General features: G+C 34.7%; 1 protein-coding gene across 3 annotated transcripts in view; it reads right to left on the reverse strand.

Moving 5' to 3' along the window:
• Positions 1-210: 210 nt before the first annotated feature.
• Positions 211-18036, reverse strand: part of Agps (alkylglycerone phosphate synthase) — a 109556-nt gene continuing 91730 nt past the window's right edge. For 2 of the 3 annotated variants that reach the window (XM_070020327.1, XM_070020331.1), the window contains one exon: positions 211-5626. In XM_070020327.1, coding sequence (XP_069876428.1) covers positions 5505-5626 — 122 coding nt within the window. In that variant the 3' untranslated portion in view covers positions 211-5504. The remainder of the gene's footprint in view (positions 5627-18036) is intronic. The other variant, XM_070020330.1, reaches the window with a different exon arrangement.

Genomic DNA, 18036 nt, shown 5'->3' on the forward strand with positions numbered 1-18036 from the left:
ATCTTTAGTCATTCCAGAACCCAGACAGCTACAACCTCCCTTCCAGTGTGGGAACAACAGGCAATGACAAAATCAATACCTGTGTTCATGTTCTTCACTAATGGGGAAGCTACTCATAGGTATAGAATGTATTCTATTTCTCCAAGTAACAGCATGATGCTGTTGAAGTTTACATGAAATCAATATGAAATAAAACTTTCTGTGCAATAATTAATCATGGAATAGTTTTATTTGTTCCCAGAACACCTTAAAAAAATCACACATAGGCATTTGCCTTAGAACAATACAATCTAGGAAAACTAATAAAAGGAGAATCTGAACATACACTGAAAGCACAGTCTACAGACTATGTGGCGAGCCCTTGTGGAAAACAGTATGGCTCAGGTTGAATTGACAAAGCTATTCTGAACTCTCCAGGAAATCTCCCTTCCCACTGCGTATCCAGTTTTAGACTATAAATTTAAAGAGATCTGTTTTATATGCATTAGTTACAGCAGTATAATGGCTTACATACAAATGTTTACCCACATGTAGCTCCCAAAAGGCTACTACAGTACTGGCAGGAATATGTGCTGCCTTGGAGGAAGACTCAGGATATTATTCAAGTCAAGTTGATTCAGAGCCAAAGTATTTCACAGACTTAGCAAAAAACGAATCTATACACATTTCTTATAAGATTCACTATTGCCCAGGAACAGAAATATTTTGAAGGCACCATCACACAAAAAGGACACAGAACGTAAGAAATAAAAACCATTCTTCTAGGCTCAGCTCTTCTAGGGAGCTGTGTGAGCAAAACTCCAACAGCATGTAATAAGCATCTCAAGACTTGGTGAGTTTGTCACATTTGCCAGGCCACATCTTAGGGCTACTATATCGGGACAGAAGAAAGCATTAAGAATGAGAAGTTGTTACAAATCCCACTGATTAGATGTGTCAGAGTACATGTTCACCATACAATTATGTAAATATTCTAGATGACCCACACCAACATTGTGGAAAAAGAATACCAATGTTTCTACATACAACTAGTTAATTCCTGACACCCACCTTGAGGAGGAATAGCCTTGGCCTGCTAAACAGCCTCTATCTTTAAAGACTTACCCTCTTCCACTCATTAAATGGCTATTTCATGGAAAAAATAATACCAACAAGGCACTGAGGGCTTTGGGGGATATTAAGTCACTTAATAGCTTCATAGCAAATGTACCAATACAAGTATTCATAACCTTTTTGCTAATCGGATTAAAGGTTAAAAATACATTTCACAGAGTGCTTGTGGTATTTATGAAAAACAATAATAAGGTGCCTTAAAAACTATGCATGTTGCTTAGAAATCTGCACTTAAACAGTTTTATCCCTTTTTGCAAAGGCTTGGAATGGGAATTCAAAAAATCCAAAAAATTTTTTACCAGTAATAGTTATGTTCTCCTTGTGGAAAAAAAAAAATGTTAGGAACCAAGTCTTTCCATATTCACAGAAGTAAGTTACCGTGACAGTTCTTTGGTGTGGCAAATATCCAAGGTCCTTTTTCTCCTTTGTTAAGGAATAGCTATAATTAGAAAAGCATTTAAGAATGCTCGTTCACTGAGGATCTTCCAAGGTTTCAAAGGGAATGCTTCTGAACCAAATAAGACTGAACACTAACTAGGAATTTAACATTGATTTTTTTCTAAAAAAAGAACATTAATACAACCTATGCAATGTCATATTTAGCTATAAATCCAAAGGGATTTCATCAGTTAGGTAGAACTTTATTTTTCCAACATCAAATTATAAGTTATTTCCTGTTTTCAAATAAGTAGAAATATGAAGATGAAAAACTAAAGTTGAAAAAAATCCATATACAAACAGAAGAAAAAACAGCTTCACACCCCCTTTGAATAAAAAAACTCTTAGATCAGGTCCATTTTATTAATAATATGTTTCTATAATATCTTGACATTATACAAGCAGTTGTTACAGTTAAATTTCACACTGAAGACAAACACTATTTGGCTTAGGAAACAGAAAGTTGAGTAAGTTACATCCTTCCCATCAGATAGCATAGTTCAACAGTTCAAGTAAGCTTGAACTTTCTTTATTTCAGCATCACTGTATGTGCATTTCTCCCTTTCAGGAATATGAAGCAAGTAAGAAATAAATATGTGGACACATGTCTCACTGGAGAACATAAAGCTTTGAGCAAAACTAGCCCCCCACACCCATGAAGCTAAAGGTAGGACACTGAATGCTTCTGTTTTCCCCCTACCATAAGCTAAGTCCTAACTAAAGTCAGAATTGCTAAAAGATTAAGTGGTAAAAAGTTAATGAAACTGTCCAACTTCTGTCTCAGTGCTTCTTAGAATGGAGTAATGTTTTCCACAGCATTCCATCTGGCAGTCTAAAGCACCAAGTTTTGATTCTATACCTGCTCATCCAAGATTTTTACTCTATCCCCATTAAGTAACAGTGCTCTAATACTGAGCTCAATCAAACCCAGCTCCAGATGACCAGCTGAGGAAACAACATACTTCAGCTTAGGGCTTGAGAGCTTCTCTGATCAGCTAAAGTTCAGAAACTGTTAATTGTGAAAGAATGTAACAAAGAAAAAAAAAATCTCTGGGGTCAACATGGAGAAAGACATTTTTAAAATGAAATCTTGGGTTTAGTTAATAATAGTCTGGGAAAAAGGTTCACTTGGAATCAACTGTATGTGGGATAATATACACATTGATAGAACATCATTCTTTATTCCACTTTTGTTTTTCAAAATATATCAAAACACTACAATATACATACTAGAAGGCTTCCCACTTCATAAATAACCTCAGAGTAATGGCCTATACTACTGTAATCACTCTTAGAAACAAACTTCCAATTCCTCAAGAGGAAATAACTTAATCCTCTTTGCTATGTTCAAATACTGAGAAGAATAAAATGTGGCCTCCACAATTCTTAAACTGAAATGGCTCATGTATACTTAAAACCAAAGTAAATTCACTTGTATACCAACATTAAGGCAATCACAATAAAGCCTGTGCACATTAAATCTTTAGTATCAGTGCTACTTCTTACTAGCAGCAAGTTCCCATTCCCACTGAAACCCCAATCCACAGGTAACATCACCAAATTTAAGAAAGATACTACAAATATTATTAACTTAAAAAAGACAAGTCAGTGTTACCCAGTACTGAAAATCAACTAGGTTATGGGCTTTTAAATTTTAAATAAAATTATTCAAAATGAATTAAAAAGCCTAACATAAACACTATTCTCCTAGCTTTATGAAGCCATTTTCAAATATTTCAGAAATAAGAGGCATGGGTTAAGTGCTCTGTGCATTTTCATAGTCCTCCACTATAGTGAGGTACCTCCAGAACTGAGTCTTTGAGAAGTTGGGGAAGGCATTCTGATATAGTAAATCAGAATAAACAATACCGATGAATATTCCTGTGCTCCATAATGATACCTGTATAAATGATTCCAACTATAAAATATAGTCACCATTATAAAATCAAGGTTGGGGAATCCTAGCATACATGGAAAAAGGAAAACAAAGATTTATTTCACTAACTTCCATAAGGTTCACATAGAATAGTGAACACAACAATTTTAGATATTACATTTATAAATCCTAATATCAAATACAGATCTCTGTGACAAAAGCTGAACTCTCTGGGAAAGAATGTTGTACCAGTCACATGCAAAGGAATGGATCTAATAATAAATCTGTTTTATTAAAACATTATTTAGTAACATGAATACACACAATCAGTGAGATATTAGTACCTTAGTAAATTTTACATTTTGATCACCAATTAGAAATCACCTTAATGAACAGATGCATTTTATGAAACTGAAGATCTTATAATTTCAGAGGCATTTTCTTATTAAGTGTCCAACTATTTCAAACAATCAAGGGATTAAGCAAATATCGGTTGGAAATTTGATAATTCAAACTAAATCACCAACAAAGAGACACAAGTTCTAAAAAGTAAATATTCAGTTTTTGTTGTTAAACTAATAATTTTGATTTGCCTACAGGTTTAAGTTTTGTTAGTTTGTGGCCAATTTTAATAGTTAAAAATTATTCATCATTTTGAAGTCTTAAAAATAACATTTTGTCAATTTCAAATTTTACTTTTCTGGTTAAGGCTATTTCAGATATAAAAGGTATCAAACTGCCCAAAAATACTTTGGAGCTGTTGCTACATACACAGACAGTGAGTCCTTTTAAAGGATCGTCTGCATTTTCACATACATTATCTGATTAAATATTAATTTTAAAAAATTATCAAAAGTTTGGTATTGCATTAAGAAAAGAATCCATCTCCAAATGTGAATCATGAAGCTTGACGGTGATTTAATCATTTCACTTTTTTTTAAAATATCAGGTTGAATGTAAAAATGTTTGCTAAATGTGATTAATGTTTTTATAATTTAAGAAACAGGATATTTTAAACTTTTGATTATGGCATATGCATTAATACATTTTTTAAAATTTAGGCTAAACCAGTAATTCATAAAAGGCATTAAACCTTTATTAAGAACAAAATTGAAATGTTACTTTTATATGAAAATTTATCATGCTATTTAGGTTAATTTTTTTTTTAAAAAAAAAGGTCTTTCGTCATTGAAATCACTGAGGCTTTCAAATTCAAGAGCCAAATGATGACTTTCTTTAGCCAAACAAATTCTTTCAATTTGTCACATAGGGTCAGGATCTTTGTTCTGCTCCTGTTGCAGCTTCCTCTGCAGCACAGCAACAAGCATGCAACAGCAGAAATATCAGAACGCTAGGGAGGATAAAGGCCTTCATTTCACAGAAGCCTGTTCTTCACTTACAATGAATGGTACATCAGCTTTTCTCACCAAACACAATCTAGAATATATATCCGTGATACAAACACAACCCAAACAGAAACATGGAGAACAAATATGTCCTCTCATAGAATTATTTGCATACTGGTGATTTAAGGTTTGTAACTATGTTGTAATTTCAAAGAAAACTGTAAACCAAGCAACTTACAGATGATGGCATCCCAATAGGTTGCTATGTTCATTCATGAATGTACTCCCTCAATGGTCTACTCCCAGTTGAATATGTTCTTAAAAACATATACATAGATCACTCCCCAGGGGAATCTTTCCTTAGGTAACTGCTTCCTAGTAATGTGCATTTTTAATAAAAGGCTAAAACAATAGATGGTACCCAAATCTGCCTTTCTAGACAGCTGGCAGCACCTTTCTCTAAAATAACTTGCAGCCTTGGGCTGCCACACTAAAATTTACAACAACAAACAATTGGATGTAAGCTGATATACCTACAGTGACAGAGATTGAGGAATACCATCTGTCAACCCATAAGTGTAGAAACAAAACAAAGTACAGAACGAATACAAACATTTTAAACTAACAAACAAATATAGCTGAATACAGTCCATGATATATTTGATAACTGGTATAACCATAGATGAATACTTAAATAAAAAGTATTATTTTTTATAATGATGTTAATGGACTTATAAAAGGTTTCTGTTTCCAAAGATGTTACTGGGGTCCACATATTCCTTGACAGATTTCAGCATCCCAAAGCCGACATCAGAAATGCTTTCCTTTAGCCACTGCTTCCGTAACTTGCCCACTGGAAAGACAAAATCAAAAATGCTTCAATATACACTATGATGCTAGGAACCAATCAATCTTGTGACCATGAGTGCACAAACACTGTGTGATAAATGTTTTTATTCAAAAAATGAGAAATGTTTTGCTTTATTTGATTTATTGAGCCCACCAGACTATCAAGCTCATTAAGCGCAATGCATTCCCAGGGGAAGTCTGTGTTTCAGTGTCTCCTTTCTCTATAAACTATGAAACAGAGATTGAAGAAAGCCTGGACTGAGAGTACAGACTACTTTCAAGTAACAGTAGGATGAAAACATGGATTAAAAAAAATTTGATTGTATCTTAACTACCAATATGCCAATGTTTCAGAGAAAATGATGTTAGCGACAACAAAAAAACCCACATAGAAATGAATTTGCTGGGTACACTATGCAAAAAAGGACAAGATACAGATCGTTAAAATATTTTATGAAAACATGATCTTTAAAAACGTAAGAAAATCTGAACCTTAGCTATGTCTATAGGAAAGAAAACTAGTTATGAAGTCTATTTATATTTTCTTTTCACAATGTTTCTAAATAAAATTGCACCTTCCCAAAAAATGGTTACTTTCTGCATTTATGATTTTTTTTTTTTGGCATTGAAAGTATCAGATACCTAAAGTTCTTTTAAATTTAACCTTTTGTTTTTTAAAACTCTCTAATGTCCCTCCTTGGTCTTATTACCTCAAGGAAAATAAGTTGATATAATTCTATTTTAAAAGTCTATAACACATATATCATTTTAAAGCCCATTAACAAACGTATATAATATAGTGAAAGCAATGAATAAACTTACATATACACATGTTACGTATACATATATACGTAACATGTGTATATGTAAGTTTATTTACATACATGTAAAAGACTTACATGTAAAAGACTTCTTGGCCTTGAAAAGTAAAGCAAAATCCTGACTATGTATCAAATGGGTAACTTTTAATTTATAGTTGTGTTATTTTGCAGTTAGCACTTCTCAAACATATGCATTAGTATGATTCAAATGGTCATCATTTTCCACAAATGTTCATTAATGATCCAGTCATAAACAGTGACTTAGTTGGCCAACTGAAATGAGAAACCTTCTTTCATTAAAGTATGGAGCCTGTCTCATTTATCAGGTTGTGCAATGTATCATGGCATCTCCCTTCTGGAAACCTTAAATACCATTTCAGTTCGACTCAAACCATCTTTTGTGCCAAGTTTTCCATGAAATCATCAAACTGTCATCAAAATAATAAGTAGCAAGATACCCTTAAACAGCAAGATATTTCTGCTTGGCTTTTGGAAGTAAAATTACTGTTGGTGTTGAGATAGAAAAAATAAGGTTTGGCCAAAACAAAAACAAAAACCAACTTAATAAAAAAAAATTTGTTCAAGAAAGCACTAAACCAGACACTAAACAATACAAATTCCTATTCATATTATATCTACTATCTAAAAAATATGCTACCTGAACTTTTTATGTAACATCCATCTCCCTAAGGAGTAACCCATGACTATGCTTTAATCTCAATTTTCTCACTTACAAATGGATTAGAATCTAGTCTTCAGTTCTAATACTCTATGTTAATATTTAAATGTTAAAAATTAGTTATTTCCAGATTTGCTCTGTGAGATTAAAAAGTCAAAACAACCTCTCTTGACAAATATAAGTGGCCCTACTATTTTCCTACATGCGTCTCATACTGAGGCAACTTAGAGAGGGGTGAAGAGCAGTCAATGCCAGTCTCCACTGTTATCTGTAATACAGTTTCACTGAATGTGTCCTATGGTTATAGATGTAATTGTCCTGAAAAGATTGCAAACAACTGCTCCAACAAGATGGAGCACATTAGAAGCTCAGCAGGATGCCCAATAGCTAGCTTGTCTGCTGGTTTTACACCTCTAGTAAGAATGCAATTCCACAAGGAACTCAACCATCATCTGAGAAGCCACCCAAAAGCCATTGCATATTTAATGAAGTCTCTCACCAAACGCTAGAAAACAGAAGGTGCTTGGAGTGCATCATTAGTTCTGTCAGAAGGATAATTTACACATCTATCTTGTCAAATTTTCTATGGTTTATACTTTTACAATAATCAATCTAACATACATTTGATTAGTGAAGTAGAAAGTAGCCAACATAGCTGTGGCCCCTCAGAAACATACTTGATGAAAGAATTAACTCCTTGGTGGTAAACAGGTATATGAATTTCTGCTATTGACTAGATTTAGACTGGCATTAGAAATCATAAACTGAAATTACAGACTAGCAATGTTTTGCTTTGCTTACCAAATTAAGTCAAGTACATTGTATAATGAGAGTATAGGTAGAAAAAAGCTTCAGTAAAAACACTCAATGTGCCTTAATAAGACAATTACTGCAAATGATACTGAGATCTGGAGAACTTTCTGTAGATGCCTAGAACAACACAAGCCCAAACCCAGAGAAAAAAGACATTGCAATCTAAGTTGACTTTCATTCTATAGCCACACAATCACAATAATGCCCTTGTACATTCTTTTGGGGAGGGTTTTTTTTTTGAGAGAGAGAGAGAGAGTTTTGCTATTGTCTCTACCTCCTGAGTGGAGGGATTACAGGCATGCACCATCACACGCAAATCCCCCTGAACAATTCTTGAACTGTTAAGCACTCAGAAATTAGCTGCCTACACAGTTTGTATATATGCAACACACATGTACACATATCTATATATTAGTAGCTTAAACATGTTCATTTTCTGAAGCATGCTACATCAGAGAAAGGAGAATGAATAAAAATAACAAACAGATAGCCTAAGACTATTTTAGCATACCAATGCATGATGGCTATTGGCTCAAAAGGCATGTACATTTGGACCACATAGAGTCTTGTTTCCTTTCTACATCTGAATCATCTGAGGTGGTGGCATTTATTGTTAGTAACTTTTGATCTCTGATTCTCTCAATGTTTAAATTTTGCTGCCTTAGAGTTAACATTGTTATAAAAAGCCAAGTTCACCATTTCTGAAAAAAAGAAAAGCTATAGGAACCATGTATTCCACAATTAACTATTATAAATAAGAATGCCCACAGTATTCATATATTTAAAAGTCTTAGATGCATAAGATACAAAAATGAGGATTCAACTATTGAACATATACCGGGGAGGATCTTTTGCAGTTTGAATTAAAAACAGGGCTCACACTTTCACATTTTACAATTTTGTTTCTATTGCTGTATACATGCCAACTGGATAAACAGGTTGGATTTTTTTTCTCTTTTTTCCCTGGGGGTATATGTGTTCTCCAATATACAATTAATTTATATATATACTTGTGAAAGAAAAAAAAACGGAAACTTCCAGAGATATCCTTTGAAATCAAAGGCTCATTATTCACATTTGGATGTTAACCACTCTAAGGAACAATATATTCTGTAGTGTAGTCAACAGCACAAAAAAATTAAACAGATGTATATGTGAAGGCAGCAGTGAAGTGATATTGTTTGTGGAAAGTGTGGACTTGGTCAGCATAGCCACTAATTATTATCAGGAGTTAACTCTTTGTGGTTTAAGGGAATGAAGATTTAGCAGAAAGCACCAAAGGCTCCACTTAAAAGAGACAAATCTGGGGTCTGCTTGTCATAGAAGTCTCTTTTAGCTTGATATAATTTAACTTTTTTAAACACTAAGCTTGCTTCTAAAGCCAAGGAGACTTGTACATTTGTTAAGAATAAATAATGAAATGGGACATATATTTAGAATTGCATGAGGCTCTGGGTTCAATTCCTCAGCACCACAGAAGCAGAAAAAAGCCAGAAGTGGCATGTGGCTCACCTGGTAGGGCACTAGCCTTGAGCTGAAAGAGCTGAAGGACAGCGCCCAGGCCCAGGCGCCCAGGCCCATGCCCCAAGACCGACAAAAAAAAAAAAAAAAAAAAAGAAAAAGAAAAAAGATTTAAATTTGAAAATCTCTTATCAGAATTATCTGTTTGCTAATACTATAAAACTACAAAAAGTATTCTATAATAATAGAGTGTAGGTATTCTTGGATGAACAAATATCTTACTTATAAGAATCTTAGACATAAAAGTGTCAGAAAGAGCCAAGCATTGGTGACTCATGCCTATAATCCTAGCTACTCAGTAGGCTGAGACCTGAAAATTACAGTTCAAAGCCAGCCTAGGCAGGAACATCTGTGAGACTCTTATCTCCAATTAACCACCAGAAAATCGGAAGTGGTGCTGTGGCTCAAGGGGTAGAATGCTAGACTTGAGCTTTAAAAAAAGTGCCAAGAAGAGTAAGTTCTCTTTAGAGGTCTGAAGAGGAGTGGTTATTCAAGCTATCTATCTTCTCTTAAAGTTATCTCTGAAGGCATAGTTTTCATGAACAGGTGGTAAAAGACAACAGACACAATGTTGTCATTGGACCTTTATCTAATACTGAGCATGTATAGTTGCATAGGTAGGAAGGGCAGGGAGCAGAAAATTTTACCTATAAAATTTCTGTCAATCCTCAAATCTGAACCTATGATACAGCTGTTCTATCATATCATGACTTTGCTAATACTCATCTGAGAAAGCATTAATTCCCAGTCTCAAAAATTAAACTCCAAATATGTAACCCACTTAGTAAATACAAATGAACTGAACAGACAGTTCTCAAAAAGGAAGTACAAATAATACACAAAAATTGTTCAATATCTCAGCTATAAAGGAAATAACACTAAAACCACATGGAGACCACACGCTTTAGTGTCATCCTAGCTACTCAGGAGGTTGACACCTAAGGATCGTGGTTGAAAGCCAGCCCAGGGAGGAAAGTCTGAGACTCTTATCTCCAATAAACTACCAAAAAAAAAAAAAAAAAAAAAAGCTGCAAGCAAAGCTATGGAGTAGAGAACTCACTTTGGGAAAAAGCAGCTCAGGCCCTAGTCCCTGAATTCAAGCCCCAGGACCAGCGGGCAAAAACTATCTCATCCCAAACAGAATGACAATCATCAAGAAGACAAATAGCCTGGTGCCAGTAACTAATGCTTGTAATCTTAGCTACTCAAGAGGCTAAGATCTGAAGGATAACAGTTAAGTCTAACTTGGGCAGAAAAGACTGTTGCATTTCATCTATGAAATAACTACAAAGAACAAGGCTGGAGTGATAAAGCACCAGCCTAACAAGTGCAAGGTCCTGAGTTCAAAGCTCAGTACTACCCCTTTCAAAAGGAAGAAAACAAACAACAGATGCTAGTAAGGATGGGGAAGAGAACCCTTTATAGTGGGCTCCTTGATAAGGGGAACGTGACAGAAATGAATAGGAGGCTCCGCAACAAACTAAAAATACAACTACCATAATAATCCTGCTGTACCATTCTTGGGCATATATTGAAGAACTATAAGTCAGATATGAGAGCAGTATCTGCATACCCATGTTCACTGCAACACTATCTAAAATAGCCATGCTGTAGAATAACTCTAAGTACTCAACAATCAATGAATAAAGGAAATATTACACACACACACACACCCAACAATATGGCATGACATGATTTAAAAGGACTGTTTGGAAGACAGGAGGGAGAAAGGAGAGGATGATGGAAAATGACAATGAACATGACTGAAATATACATACACATGAAAATAGCACAATGAAACCCAATAAGTAGGAGGGTTTTGGAAAGATTAAAAGAGGTGAATCTGAAATATATATATATATATATATATATATATATATATATATGTATGTATGTATGTATAAAAATATCACAAGTGGCGCTATAGCTCAAGTGGTAGAGCGCTCGCCTTGAGCTGAAGAGCTGAGGGACAGCGCCCAGGCCCAGAGTTCAAGCCCCACGACCGACAAAAAAAAAAAAAAAAAAAAAAAAAAATCACAATAAATTTTTGATACGATTTATTTATTTCCTAGTTATAGTTATTTCCTCCCCAGCCCTGACTCCTGGAAACTACTAGTAGTCTGCTCTCCATTTCTACAATTTTATCATTTCAAAAGTGTTATGAAAGGCAGCAGGATGTCATTTGGGGGACTGCCTTTTCACCAGCCAGCACAAGTCCTTGCCTGTTCAGCCAAGCAGTTCACATTGCAACAGCTCATTCCTCTTTGCTGTCTAGTAGTATTCCATGACATAGATGTACTATACTATACTTTGTTTAGTTATTCACCAGAGGAAGAACATCTGGGCTGTTTTGGCTATTATGAATAAAACTGATGTGAAATATTTCTTCCTGCCATTTGTTCATTTTTAATTGGAATATTTTTGCCTTTTACTACTAAGTTCTTAAGGTAGATATGTCTGTGTTGGGTATGTAGTTTGTACATCTTCTTTCCCATTCTGTGGTCTATCTTTCCATCCTCCTGAGTTCTTCATGGTAAAACTTACTTTTGATTGAATATAGTTTTCCCTGAATCATTTTTTCCCTTTTGCTGACCAATTTAAACCTAAGAAACTCTTTAATCCTGAAGACTTTCTCCTATGCTTTTGTTCTACAAGTTCAGCACTCTACATGTTACATTTAAGTTCATTACCTATTTTGAGATCTCAGATGTGTGATTTCTAGCACAATTTGTTCTTTCTGTGTACAATTGCTCCAGCACCATTTCTTAAAAAGGCTATGCTTCCTCCTTGGATTGCTTTTGTTATTTTGTCAGTCAGCTGGGTGTATTTGTGTGGGTCTAATTCTGTGTTCTCTGTTCTGTTCCAATACAACATTTTCTTAATTACTATATAGTACTATATAGTCTTAAACTCTATAGTAAGGCTTGAAATAAAAAAACTTGTTTACTTTTACTTTGTCTTTTCTCAAATTTGCTTTAGTTCTCTAATTCTCTTGCTTTACCATATACTTTTTGCAAGAATCATTCCTCAAAATTATTGTTGAAATGGTAACAAAAAATTCTTGCTGAAATTTAGATAGGCAATCTTTAAACACTGAGCCATATAACAGTAGCTTGTACCGATAAGCCTAGCAATTAGGGAGGCAGAGATCTGAGAATCCAAGTTCAGATACAGGCCAGGCAGACAAAACTAAAAAACTGTTATGTCCAACTAACCAGCCAAAAAAAAAAAAAAAGCCTCAAGTGCTAAGAGTACCACCTCATCAGCCAAAAGCAAAACAGCTTAGCAAGAACTCAAGCCCCCATACTGGTAAAAATGAATGAGTAAATTAATGAATAAATGAATGGTTTTGGACAGAACTGATATTTTTACTATATTAAGTTGGTTAACAGTCCATGAACTCTATACACTCTATACTCCATACTCTGTTTATCTGTTTAGGTCTTACTAGCTTTCTTTTACCAGAATTCTACAATTTTTAGAATATAAATCTTGTAGCTATTTTGTCAGATAGATGCGTGTGTGCGTGTGTGCGTGTGTGCGTGCGTGCATGTGTGTGTGTGTGTGTGTGTGTGTGTACTAGATTTATGAGTACTTCATTTCCTTCCTCCTTCCCTCCCTCCCTCCCTCCCCTTCCCTTCCCTCCTCCCTTCCTTCCTTCTTTCCTTCTCTCTCTCTCTTTTTTTTGGTCGGTTGTGGGTCTTCAACTCTGGGCCTGGGCACTGTCCCTGAGCTTTTCAGCTCAAGGCTAGTGCTCTACCACTTGAGCCGCAGTACCACTTTCGGTTTTCTGGAGGTTAAATGAAGATAGTTTCTCAGCTGTTCCTGCCCAGGCTGGCTTTGAACTGCGATCCTCAGATCTCAACCTCCTGATTATCCAGGATTACAGGCATGAGCCACCGGCATCTGTCTCCATTTTCTTTTGAGCAACTGTAAGTGGTATTTTTTACATTTCAGCTTCAATATGCCTGTTTTTTTAAATTTTTTTAAATTATTTTTGTAAAGGTGATGTACAGAGGAGTTAACAGTTATGTAAGTCAGGTAATGAGTACATTGCTTTTTGAAGTGTCATCTCTTCCCTTATTTTCTACTAATTGTTCCCTCCCGACCCTATTCCCCCACAATTTATATAGTTCATTTTCAAAATTATGTCTAGTGAGTAGACAATGCTTTTGTCTACTGCTGCATTTGTTCACCCTTTATCCACCATTTTTATGTTCTCCCCTACCCTCCCTAAATCACATAAACTTACAAGACAAAAAGGTACAGAAATCAAAAACAGTGACAAAGGAGAAAAAAAAAAGCAACGTAACAAAAAAGTTGTTTCTATTTCTTAGAGTCCATTTTGAAAAACATTGTTTTATATATAAAGATCATATGCACATAGCTATTGAACCTTTATGCTCCTCTCCCAAGAATATCCTCCTTTGGTCTCACTGTGTGAATGTTTAGAGTCCTATGTAATTTATCACGTCCAAGTATAATTTTTTGTCTTTTACCATCCAGTGTGTTTACCTGTAGATTTATAGGCACATTCTAGTTATAACAAAGAGGGAAAACATGCAATCTCTGTTTCTTTGAGTTTGGTTTACTTGGCTTAATTAATTTTTTTTCCAAGTCTTTTCATTTCCTTATGAATGGTACAAATATCATTCTGATGGAAGCAGGCTTGTTGTTAACATACAGAAATTCAATTAATTTCTCTATGTGAGCTTATATTCTACATTCTTACTGACTCTGTTTATATATTCTTTGGGATATTCCACATTAACCATCAAGCATAAAAATAGAGATAACTTTGCTTGTTCTTTTCTAATTTTTATGCCTATAAGTTTTTCACAATGGTCTCAAAGCTGATGCTCTGTTCAGCTCCTTTTGAATGGTCTTCTTTTACTTTAAAATATTATTAGATTCTTTTTAAGATCATAAAAGAGCTAAAAATAGCTGTCCGGTGAATAATTTAGTTAGGTAAAGATATCAATGTTATTAATCAGAGTATTTTCTTTTCTGACAATGACAGTTTCAATTTTAGCAAATGAGCAGTTTAAAATTTAAGTCATAAAGTGAAATATGTGGCTGACATAAACCTTGCTGTTTAAACTGACCAGCTGGACAGTTAGAAAACAAGCACTATGAAGATACAGTTCTGCAGGTTTATATTTTCTGATAGCCTCCAGTTCCAGACTACATCTGTTTTCTTTGATACACAAAACCAGAGTTAAAATAGCTCTATTTATCACAGCATGATTGTAGGCAGACAAACCAGTCTGTCTGTTTCCAGATAGTGAAAGCAACTGTCATTAATCACAATTACAGGCCAACTCCTCCAAGAAAAATTGCATCAATATTCTTGCAACCCCCAGCTCTTCCACTCTGCAACTCAAAAACTGAGTGGCATGACATTGCCTGAAGGTCAGTAAATAAAGATGTTACTATGAAGTCAGCTTAGTTTTCAGCCTAGAGTTCAAAATAAAAAATAATCATTTGTGCACATAAAGTAAGTGTTCTCTCAAAACTCTAGTGTGAGTTTAGTAGAACAATTAAACATTATTATTTAAAATTTATACTAAAAAGATTTTTGCTTTGTGAAACTATACTAAATAGCGATGGGCATTTGAAATTCACAAGCTAATAAGTAACTTTAAAGAGAAAAACTTAAGAGAGACATTTTTCTAGAGCAATCTAATGGATAGATCATTCCTAAATAAGCTATAATCTTTTCTTCATTGTTATTACAAAAAATATAAACAAGAACGCCACTTGGTGTTGCTACTACTGATACAAAATATACTACATTTTTATAACACCCAGCTTGTTTCTCAGTTAGGTCTTGCTAACTTTCTGCCATGGCTAGCCTCAAACCAGGATTTGCCACCTGAGAAAGGGGGATTATAGGAATGTACCATTATTGCCAGACTAATATACCATTTTTATGCATGTTTACATTATCACTATTACTATTCCTGTTTTCCAGTTGAGGCAGCTCAGAACAATTACTGATTAACATTACACAGTTAAGTACCAGCAGTCCAATATAGATTTGATCCCAAAGTCTGTATTTTTTCTATTTATCAGCCCCTCAAACTTATATTTATTTTAAAACAAAGTATGAATGAAACCTTTTATTTCTAAGACATTCACCTATGAAAGAACACTGAAATGACCAAAGGCATGAAACTGCAGAGAAAGAAATGTATATTATTTTACTCTATTCTACTGAATAAGCTGACTCTCACTCTTTCCAGAAATATTATTAAGTAAACTAACCTTAATATATTAAATATGATCCCATATTCAATCAAAGCTGGGTAACATGCTTGAAGGTAATTAGTATTAAGAGTACAATTGTCATTCTAATGTGAAACAGAGCTGTCAGAAATTCTTTTAAATACTTGGACATGCACTCACGTAGCATTTTCACATACATTTACTACACACAACTGTGTATAGCAGCCAAACACTGCTCTAGGGACTGGGGAATCCAACAGTGAATTTTAACAAATTCTACACAACAGGACATACATGGAAGACACTTCTAAAAAGGTTATGTTTTGAACTGGAGACTCAAATGTGAGGCATGCAAAACTTAAGGGAAAAAAAATAAGAGAAAGAATATTAGAAAAAGAGGGAAGAGAACTGGAGGTCAGGTTCAACAGGTAAGAGTGCCAGCATGATCGAAAAAGCTGAGGGAGAATGCAAGGCCTTGCATTTAAGTCCCAGTATCAGCATAAAAAAAGAGAAGAGATGAGAGAAGGGAAGGGGAAAGGAAGGGAGGGAAGAGAAATGGAAGAGAAAATGAGAAGAGAAAATGAAAAAAGAGAAAAGGAGAGAAAGAAAAGAAAAAAGGAGGGAACTAATTATCATAAGCCTTGAAGGAGAAAAGGAATTGGTATGTTTGAGGAACAGCAGGAAGGCTAATTCTGGCCTTGGGAGAGGAAGACAGGCAGGGAGAGGTAGCTGAGGAGGGGGAGGAGGAGATGAAAGGAGAGGGGAAGGAGGGAGAATAACCACCATTCATATCTGGTAAGGAATCTAGATTTTTTTCTGAATGTGAGAAGAAGCCCGATTTTTAAAATTTTTTTTATTGTGATTGATTACATAAATTTCAAAAATTTCATAGTATTGTGAGATAGTGATACTTAAAGTCACAAACACATTCTAACCTTCATGAGGCAATTGTCATTAGCCCTGATTTAAACCACAAAAAAAAAGGTACTCTGGCAGCAGAGCTGAGAGCAGGGAACAAAGTAGAGACAGATTAGTTAGGAGGCTATTGCACTAGCCCCAGCAGGAGAAGAGGCAGTATCCATAGAAAGAAAATCACTTAAATTGTAACACTGAAATAATCACTAAGGAAGTAAGGAATACAGAAGAATAAAAGGATAAGGGCTAATCCCCCAAAAAATCCAATTTTCAGCAGTTTGGAAAAGGGAAAACATTTTCATTGAATCAGCATATCTGAAATGTATTCTTTATTTAGGCATACCTAATTCCTTTTCCTAAGCATTAGTGAAAGCAGGTAAGTAATTTTGAGTATGTTTCTAACAAGTCATATTTTTGATCACACAGAAAATAAGAAACATGAGAAATGGTTAAAATGAAGGATTTATGGTTAAATATAGCAGAGCTTCTCTGATAGGTAAGAAAATATTGCTAACTTCAACTTTATGTCAATAATTTCTAAAAACTAAACCACTTTAGCCAGATGCTGGTGGCTCACACCTATAATTCTAGCTACTCAGGAGGCTGAGATCTGAGAATCAGGGTTCAAAGCAAGCCCAGGCAGGAAAGTCCATGAGATTCTTACTCCAATAAACTACTCAAGAAAAGCCAAAAGTGGTGCTATGGCTTAAGTGGTGGAGGGCTAGCCTTGAGCAAAAGAAGCTCAGGGATAATGCCTAGGCCCAGAGTTCAAACCCCAGGACTGGCAAAAATAAAAACAAACTACATCCCCATACTTGAAGTTCTTAACAAATAAAGAGCTCTAAATCTAGGGCCTAAAAATGCATAGAAATCATACAGGATATATTACTCTTAACAGCTGACTTATGTTATTACCAGATATAACTGATATATTATTACAATTATAAAAGCAGTCAGAAAGTAAAACAAGAATAAATTAAAATTTGGGGACTGGGAAATAGGTCAAATGACAGAAAATTTGTCTAGAAAGCTTGAGTCTTTAGTTTAATTCCCAGTACTGGAAAAAAAAACACCCTAAAACAAAAATCACCAACAAGTAATTAACATAATATTGTGTTTTGTGATATCCTGTTCTTGATTAGTTTGTTAAGTTTGGGTTAGCAGAACAAAAAACATTTAATAAAGATATCCAGCTATACTTCAATAGTCTAAAATACATTCTCATCCAGTTTTTGTTGTTTTTTCCCTCCACTTCCTTAAAAAAAACTTTTGGCTGTAATGGTCAAACAACCTCTTTGTAAGCTGGGCTATTTCTTGCTATTGTGAGGTTCCTGAGAACTCAGAAATCTGGCTAGGTTCCCTATTTTGGCTGGCTTGTCAAATCAAGCTTCTACAGGTGTATACTAATCTTTGTATTTTAGTCATAGCTATTCAAAC

Source organism: Dipodomys merriami, unplaced genomic scaffold, assembly GCF_024711535.1.
Source record: "Dipodomys merriami isolate MVZ:Mamm:240054 unplaced genomic scaffold, mDipMer1.0.p SCAF_1, whole genome shotgun sequence".
NCBI classification, from domain to species: Eukaryota; Metazoa; Chordata; class Mammalia; order Rodentia; family Heteromyidae; genus Dipodomys; species Dipodomys merriami.